At 41.0% G+C, this 7,954-nt stretch overlaps 1 protein-coding gene across 1 annotated transcript; it reads right to left on the reverse strand.

The window, feature by feature from the left end:
* Positions 1 to 1,394: 1,394 nt before the first annotated feature.
* Positions 1,395 to 5,710, reverse strand: GPX8 (glutathione peroxidase 8 (putative)). Its single transcript, XM_009943685.2, has 3 exons — positions 5,498 to 5,710; positions 4,631 to 4,892; positions 1,395 to 2,087 (listed from the first exon to the last, which is right to left on the reverse strand). Exons 1-3 carry the CDS (start codon positions 5,702 to 5,704, stop codon positions 1,924 to 1,926), a joined length of 633 nt encoding a protein of 210 aa, XP_009941987.1. The 5' UTR covers positions 5,705 to 5,710; the 3' UTR covers positions 1,395 to 1,923.
* Between the last annotated feature and the right edge of the window lie 2,244 nt (positions 5,711 to 7,954).

The raw sequence follows: 7,954 nt of genomic DNA on the forward strand, positions 1-7,954 counted from the left end.
ATGAATTGACATGCATGTTTTAGTCACATTTTCAAGTAAAGATACCATCCGCCATTTATGGGGAAAACATTGTGTCCTGCTACTTAATTCTGTGGAATCTAGACTGCTCCTAGTGAGGGGAGAGGATCTGGATCTCAGTTCCCTTCCTGCTCCATCAAAGCATCAGGGACATGTGACAAAAATCAGCTGAGATATTCTGCTAAAAGTTCCCAGGGCTGGAACTGTACAGGAACAATCATATGGGAGTAAAACACAGGGCCTCAGCGTAAGAATAGGAACTGTCTTGGCACATTGGATGTGCAATCTTGCAGGCTAATGGCAAACTGCTCAGAGGCTGGTCTAAAATGCTAGCAGTAGGCACATTGGGACTAACTAGACCTTTACATAGCGCTTAACTGATGTCTGAAAGTCAGAGTGGCTAAAATTGTCATGCATAAAGTTTGACTTCCCTCCCAAAATGATGGTTGTCATTACTGAGGGTGTGTTGTTTTTTTTTTTTTAATCCTCCACATCAATATCATTACTCAGTCTTTTAAAATCTTATGATGTCCTTATTCTTCAGGGGTTTTCTGTGAAATTCTCAAGGAATTCCAGATTCATGAAAACATACCTTTTTTTTTACTTTTTAATTTCTCACCTTTTTAATACAGTTAAGTGGCTGTCTTTATGGAAAATGTTTTGAAGCACTTAATGTATTTTCAGTCACTGTTAGTCTTACAAGAGAACAACACTACTGCTACCAGTCCTTTTTCATAGAGAAAACTCTTCTGAGATGCTGCTTTCTTTTGCTTCTGTTATCTCGGCCCTCCTTTAAGACTTGGACAGCTGGAATGAGGTTCCTTATTCCAATTTACTGTCTCCCTTCATCAAACAGATAAAACACTCGGCAGTTTGAAATGGGACGGTGGAACAGAACTGGAAATAGGTTTGCAGTTACATGCAGGATTGGGGAGAATGCAAGGTGAGAAGAGTGGGGCTTGAGGCATGAACCTTCATCCCTTGCTTCTACCTCTACTTGAAGACTGCTGTTTTATTCCAGAGATGTGAGGTAGATGGCTGGGGAGCATTGTCTCAGAAAGATGTCTGTTACTGTGCCAGGCTGCTGATTTTTGTTGCCCCCTGAATCCTGCTGTAAGCGATGATGTATACTCACATAGGCCCTGCCTTCATCCAGGTCAGAAGTCTGGGAATCCAGCAGGAGAGTAGCTCACAGCCAAGGCACTGCTGCAGTGCAAATGTCTGGTGAAGGCTAAAAAGGTTAAAGGTGTTGCTGTAAAGGTGAAGTGTAAAATTAATCAAAAAGCAGGCAAGGAAACATTGTTTTGATTTTTTTTCTTTTTCTTTTAATAATTTTATTTTCTACATACAGTTTTTTACAACTCAGTTGACAGCTTCACAATTCAGTAATCTTCCTCGAGAAGATATTGCAAAGGTGGTATCTTCAGTTGCATTTGTCTCTAAAAACCCTGGTATGATACTGCTGGGCCTCATGTCTTTCAGTCAGGGCAATTATGTGTTAATGGAATATCAAAATCTGTTTGTTACTGGTAGATGGGAAATAAATCTCTTCTGTGCAAATACTGAGTAATTTATCAACAAATCCTGTTCTTTTTAGCTATCTCCCTTCTGGTGACAATTGTAATTAGCTGTCGTCAGCAATTTAAAGAAACATTCAGAAACTTTATGAAAATTGAAGGTCCATCCTGCAAGGCACTGAGTGCCTCGCCATTCTCAGTAACCTCAGTGGTGCTCAAGGCTGTTGCGGGAGCCAAACCAATGTTAATAGACATAGTGTAGCTGAAAATACCAACGACAAAGAGAAGTAAAATCACCTGATGGTTTAGCTTCTAGCAGCATTTCCTTGGAGTGTAGTAAGGCTGTGTACCCATGCTGTTGAATGGATTCACAGTATGAATGGCTTTTTCAGAGGTCTTCTCTTTTTTTCATGATAATCTGCCTGATTAATGATGCTACTTCTGGCTTGATACTTTCTATGGGCTCTTCAGGTCTCCAGAATTTCACAACTTTACCCTCAGGGTTGACAAGGTATTTCCAGAAATTCCATCGAGGCTCTTTCTTTGAAGAATCTGTAAGAATTGCATCAGATCATTTTAGTGACTTACACTTGTCATTGTTTCATTACCCTGCAGCGATTCTTCAGCTATTTATGCTGAAGTAATCTCACTTTGTTCTTTGCTAGTAGTCTCAGGCATGGATTTACTGGTTGGTGTTAATGATCTGAAAAGTGGGAAGTGAATGATGCTTTCCCCTTCTTGTGAAACTGTTTAAGGATTCCTACTTTTACTACCCTCTGCTTCCTAAAGAGGAGGATATGAGGGCTGCATTCTTATTTGGGCAATCTCCAGTTTTATGTTGGTTTAGGGGAAGTGAAATGGGAGCAGGAAGTCATGCAGGGGATGGCTTAATTCAGCTCCTTTCATCCCATAAGGCAAAACTTTACTGGTATCTTTGTTATAATGAATAGCTGGCAAGATAATTTCTGAGGTTAAGGGACTATCAGGAAACTATGCGACTCCTAGCAGAAGCAGTTTCTTGACTCTGGCTTTGTCCTTGGAGTCTCACGGGTTTAAAGGAAAATCTCTTTTTGAGAGAAGAACTAGAAGAAAACTCCAGATTTTGACTGGGGAATAGGTGTCTGGTGGGGAACAGTCCTGAACTCTACACTGATTCTTGGAAGCAATGGGTTGAATTTTGCTATTGGACTACATTTGTAATGTCACAACTGTAAGGGGACACCATGGCAAGCAAATGGCTATGGTAATGCTCATGTCTTGGAGGCTCTGGCGCAGCTGGTGATTCTGTCTTTGCTGAGTTGTTGTATCTAGGATCAGTCTTGAAGTAACATAACCACATCTCTGAATATTCTTCTAGTGTGCATCAATCCATATGAATAACTCATACAACACATTGGAAGCTGGACATTATTTGAGGAGAGGTGAGGCCACAAACATTGCACTGGACTAACAAAATGCCTTACTGGTGTCAAAGCAACTAGAAGCAGTTGTGTAAAGGCCCTGGCACCATGTTTTGCACTAGGCTGTCTGACAGTGCTGCACAAATCGTAGCTAGCAGTCACAGTCACAAGAGGGTGTAGCATGAATATGTTCAACCTTCTGATTGTCAGCATGGCTACATGAAGAAAACAGGTGCTTCTTTAATTGAAGATCCACAGTAATTTCATGTGAAGCAGAGAAATGCGGCAAGAGAAAGATCTTATTTCAGAATATTTAAGTACCAGAGGATCTTTCTCTTTCTTGTGGGTGAACAGCCTGTCAAATAACCAACTGAGTGAATCTGGCTGTTCTGTTTCTGTGTAGGTATTGCACTGGTAGCTAGAATCTGCATTCATCCCACTCAGCTGGTACCTACGTGCTCTAGTTGCCACTGTAATGAACCGAGAAGAACCTCCAGAGTGCATTCAGTAATTCCATTGGACATCGGGCAACTCAGAGCAACAACACTTTACCCTGCGGTCTTTGGTGACATGCCTAAGGGGAGGCAGGAAGAAACAGTTACAGTGACAACGGTGACCAGACCACTTAAATGACTCCTAAATGTTAATAATTTTCAAGTAGATAAGAGGCATCACAGAGGATATGGCAAGAAGTAACACACTTCAGTGGTGTAAGAAAGATTTAATTTAGATGTTGAAACAGCTTTCTGACAAGAGGAGCTGTTAAGAACTGGAATAGACTGGGAGGTTCTGGAATTGCTCATACGACTGCTGTAATAATGTGGAGAAGCACAGGTAGTACTGATTAGGGCCACTGTGATCCTGTCTTGGGGCAGGGAGATGGAATAGAGGTTTGAGCCTTCCCCTACCTTATTTTCTAGTTCAAATGATGTGATAGAGAAGGATTATGTTCTAGTTATACTTTCTTTCAAACCAGTGTTTAGTATGGGGCAAAGACCTGGCCAAAGCTCAGGAAAATTCAGAGCGGCTTTTCAAGCTGGCTTTGGGTCTAAGAGCTCTGTGGTCAACTGAAGAGAGTTTCATGTTGCTTGTGAGAGTATGAAGTTTTAAGTCAGTAAATGCTTGCTGCAACAGGAGTATTTGTGTGAGTGGGTTTTGCAGGCTGGACCCTGAAGTTCGTAAGACGAATTAATGCAAATCAGTGATTACATATAACTACAGCGTATATAATCCTGGTTTACAATACAGTTTACATAAAGGTGGACATATGACTGCTAAAAAAATGAATCCTCTCATCTGCATGTATTTATGAAAAATCTTCATGTAATTTTATGACCCCCCTATACATCTTTGTCCATAGGAAAAATTGTTTTTCAACAAAAGTCATGTAACTTGAAATGGGATTTTGTAGGTGGGAATCTTTGCACTCAAGTTTCTGCACCCACAAAATGGATGTTTCTAGCTAGGCTCGCCACAGTAGGCTGTTTTTATAATCAGTGAGGAGAAATGGATGCTTTCAGGGTGCAACTCTTCTGACCGTATTTTTGATATCCACTTTGAAACAAGACGAATTGTATGCTGAGTGCCTGTTTCTCTCCATAGACTATGAAGACTACGATGTTTCCTGACAGACAGACCAGAATGTAGGGAGAATACCATGGTTACGGGCAGCTTGATATATAAAAGAAAAGTTACCTATTAGAAATTTAAAGGCAGGCGCTGCTTCTGATCCTAGGATCTTGATTTTGTGGAAAATTGGGAAGGTTACTCCGTAATTTCCTTTGGCAAATGATTCTATTTCCTGGCTTGAGCTGGGCTCTGATTCTCCAAATTGGTTGCAGGGAAAAGCCAGCACAGTGAAGTGGGAGGGACCAAACTCTCTGTGGAGTTCTTGCAGAGCGATGTAATTTTTGTCTGTGTGTTGGCAGTGACTGGCCACGTTTACAACCAAAGTTGCCTTCAGAGAAATAAAGTTATAATAGTAAGAAAAAAAGTGTAGAGATGGCATACAGATTACAATTAAGTCTTAAAATAGCATCTCCCCCTACCACAGTCGTTCCTGTCGGAAAGCTAACTTTGATCATAATTTCATTAAACAGATGAGGATGATAGCAGTTTAACGTATTTACTTTTGGACAGCCTGTTCTAAAAATCCAATAAATGGATGAACTTCAACTTATAGCTTTGTTTAAATGTAAGTATATAAAAAAGCAGGTATTTAGGACAGGCACTAAAATCATATTTACTAGATCAGCTTCCAGAATTCAACACAACATGCTACCATTCTTAACTAAGATTAAAATGTATGGATTGTATTGTTAGGCTATAATGACTTATAATAAAGAATATGAAAAAAACATTTTTCTTGATTTATTAGATCTAATACTTAATTTCTGGAGCAGGCCTAGAGAAAATAAATTCCTCTCCAGTTTACTGTTGGAAGAATAGGCATTTAGCACAAATCTATGCTGAAAAATCCCACAACCAAACTTTCGACCTACAAAGGGATACCTGTTTTTCAGTAGAGATTCAAGACAATGATATAATGAAGTTGTAACTTACTTTCCCTCTGTACTTCTCCAAGGAAACGATCCTTCCTCGTGAATCCTTGACTTCGAAAGAATAAAAATCTTTGATTTTAGGTTTAAAGAATCTGAGTTGCAGCAGGCAGAGAATGGCGGTACAGAAAACCATTGACAGAAAGACAGCAAACACCCTGGCTTTGGGCACTGAGTATTTCAGAGGATAAGTAGTTGTGAGAGGCTCCATTTTCGAAATCTTGGGAGAGGAGCCTGGGCAGGCCTGGAATGTGAAGGAGGAGCTGAAATATGAAACTCACAGCTCGGACTGGGAAGAACAAGCCGCTCATTTTGTCCCTATTGTGGACGGGTCTGTTTCGTGTCACAGTGCCTCTGCTGGGCTGCAGACTTCTTTAGTGAAGGACAGAAATCTTTCTGGGAAAAAAAGTAAAATAAATGAGTGAAAAGTGTGTTCCCATCACTGAAGGATGCTGATTGCTCCATTTAACTGACCCGTGTGGGCTACTCCCGTGCCCGTCTGCGCACTGCACTGCAAGCCAGTGGGGCCTACTGAGGGTCTGTTGTGGAGCTCCAGCACATCCCCAGGCCCCTCCGCCATCCCTGGCAGAGACGTTCAGCAGCATCAGACAGACCTGGAGAAGCGGGCTGGGGGCCAGGAGCTCAGGTAGACAGCAGGCGGTATGGCTGAAACCACCCCGTTTACATTCTCAGTCCTGCCTCTTGTCAGCTGCGGTGGCATCACGGGCAGCTTTGTTTGTAAAACTGCTGCAGCGCATGGGGCAGAGGAAAACTCCTTGATTACAGGCTGGCATATGGGAAGATAATAAAATGGGATTTTTTGGTAATGGAGGGGCACTGATGGTGGAAAATTAGTTGCTTTTTTATTGCTGCTGGCCATTGGGCAACTAGCAGTGCTGAGATGAGAAGATGGAAGGTCTGTACAAGAGACGAATGAGTTAACTGAGAATCTCAGGTATAAGCCAGGCAGCTCCAGTGGTGTTTTGCTGAGGCAATTGTGAAAGACACTCAGAACTTTACAGCCACGCAAGTCTGGTGTTTTATCTGTCCTCATTATATTGTTTTATATTTTAAAGGTGTTTGCCTGTTGCTCTTGCTTTCTGAAGGTACAGCAATGTGTAGTGGTTACAACTCAGTTATGGAAAAAATAAAATTGTCTTTCTTCATGTCTTCCCTTGCTCAGTTCTTCCCTCTTTCTGTCCATTTGCTATTCCCTCTCTTCCCGATTTTTTTGCTGCTCTTAGACGCTACAGTTAAAAGGATGAGAACAGAATGGGACTTTCTGAAGGTGAAACCTGCAATCTGGGAGTCTGTTGCTTTTCAGTGACTTCAGTATCACCTCAACTATTCTTGATTAGTACAATATCATAGTAGTGTGTTCAGCCATTTCTGTAATCTCTAAATAGCTATAGTCCATGTTTGTTCAGTTTAACTAGACTAAAAAGTGAGTTTCATACAGTTCTGCATGACAGAGAGATGCTTGGGAAATACTGGGAAATTCCAGTATTTATATGGGTGTTTCCTGTGATCTGAGGACGTGTGAGCCTTGATCTCTGCCTGGCAATAAGGCCTGTGAGTGTGGTGTTTCGGTGGTGGGGACAGAGAAGGCACAGACTTCTGTGCTGAAATGATCAAAGCTGTTCTCAGCAGCCAAACACAGGTGACTAATGCTGGCTTTAAAAGCAAGTTTGAAAGTGTTTGATTTCAGAAAACACATGCAAGATCCTGGTGTCTAAGTTACATCTCAACGGCTTGTAATATGAATCTAGTATTTCAGAAATAAAAAAAATTACAATACTAAATATATTATAAATATTTCCTGGAGTACCTGCTAATGATCCAGAAGCCTATTATACCTCCTATGCTTCCTTACTGTTGTTACTGTCACCTAAAACATTGCTTTAAAACTGAAAAACAAAATCTTGTATTCAGTATTATCTAGGCTCTTACATTTCAGATTTCAGTATGTTCTTGTGTTTTATGTTTCTCTGACAAATTGCTCTATGACTGAATTTGAAAGTAAGAAGTGTAATCTGTCATTTAATCTTTATTTAGTATGCCTGAATAGATTAAAAAGTGTAAGATAACATTAACAGTAATAACATGAGCAAGCCACAGTGGTGGTGAGAAGATTCAGAAATCGGAAGAGATCATAAGTCCTCCTTCGGGTGAAGATCAGAAAACCAGCCTGGTTCCAGACAGCCAACGTGTGGCTTTGCCCAAATGCCCATCTCTCTGGAAAGACCAGATCCGTGAGCCTACGCTAAATGTCTGAAGATGCCTTGGGTCTTCCAAAGGCCAGTGCCATAGCCTAGTGCGTGAGTGATGCAGATTTAGGTTTTTTTCTCTGCCACAGGCTTTCTGTGTGACTGTTGATTCAGGGGTACTTATCTGAAGAGAAACATTTGTTTTTTTCTGTTTTTTCCTCCCTCTTTCTCTGCTGATTCAAAGATCCAGTAAA

Source organism: Opisthocomus hoazin, chromosome Z (genome assembly GCF_030867145.1).
Source record: "Opisthocomus hoazin isolate bOpiHoa1 chromosome Z, bOpiHoa1.hap1, whole genome shotgun sequence".
NCBI lineage: Eukaryota > Metazoa > Chordata > Aves > Opisthocomiformes > Opisthocomidae > Opisthocomus > Opisthocomus hoazin.

Bases quoted from the DNA above. Each gene is read 5' to 3' on its own strand.
- GPX8 (XM_009943685.2), bottom strand. From the start codon at position 5,704: ATGGAGCCTCTCACAACTACTTATCCTCTGAAATACTCAGTGCCCAAA. The intron at 4,893-5,497 runs GTAAGTTACAAC...ATTTCTCTGAAG, and splicing joins TGGAGAAGTACAGAGGGAAA to GCAACTTTGGTTGTAAACGT. The intron at 2,088-4,630 runs GTAACTTTTCTT...CAATTCTTACAG, and splicing joins TGCCTTTAAATTTCTAATAG to ATTCTTCAAAGAAAGAGCCT.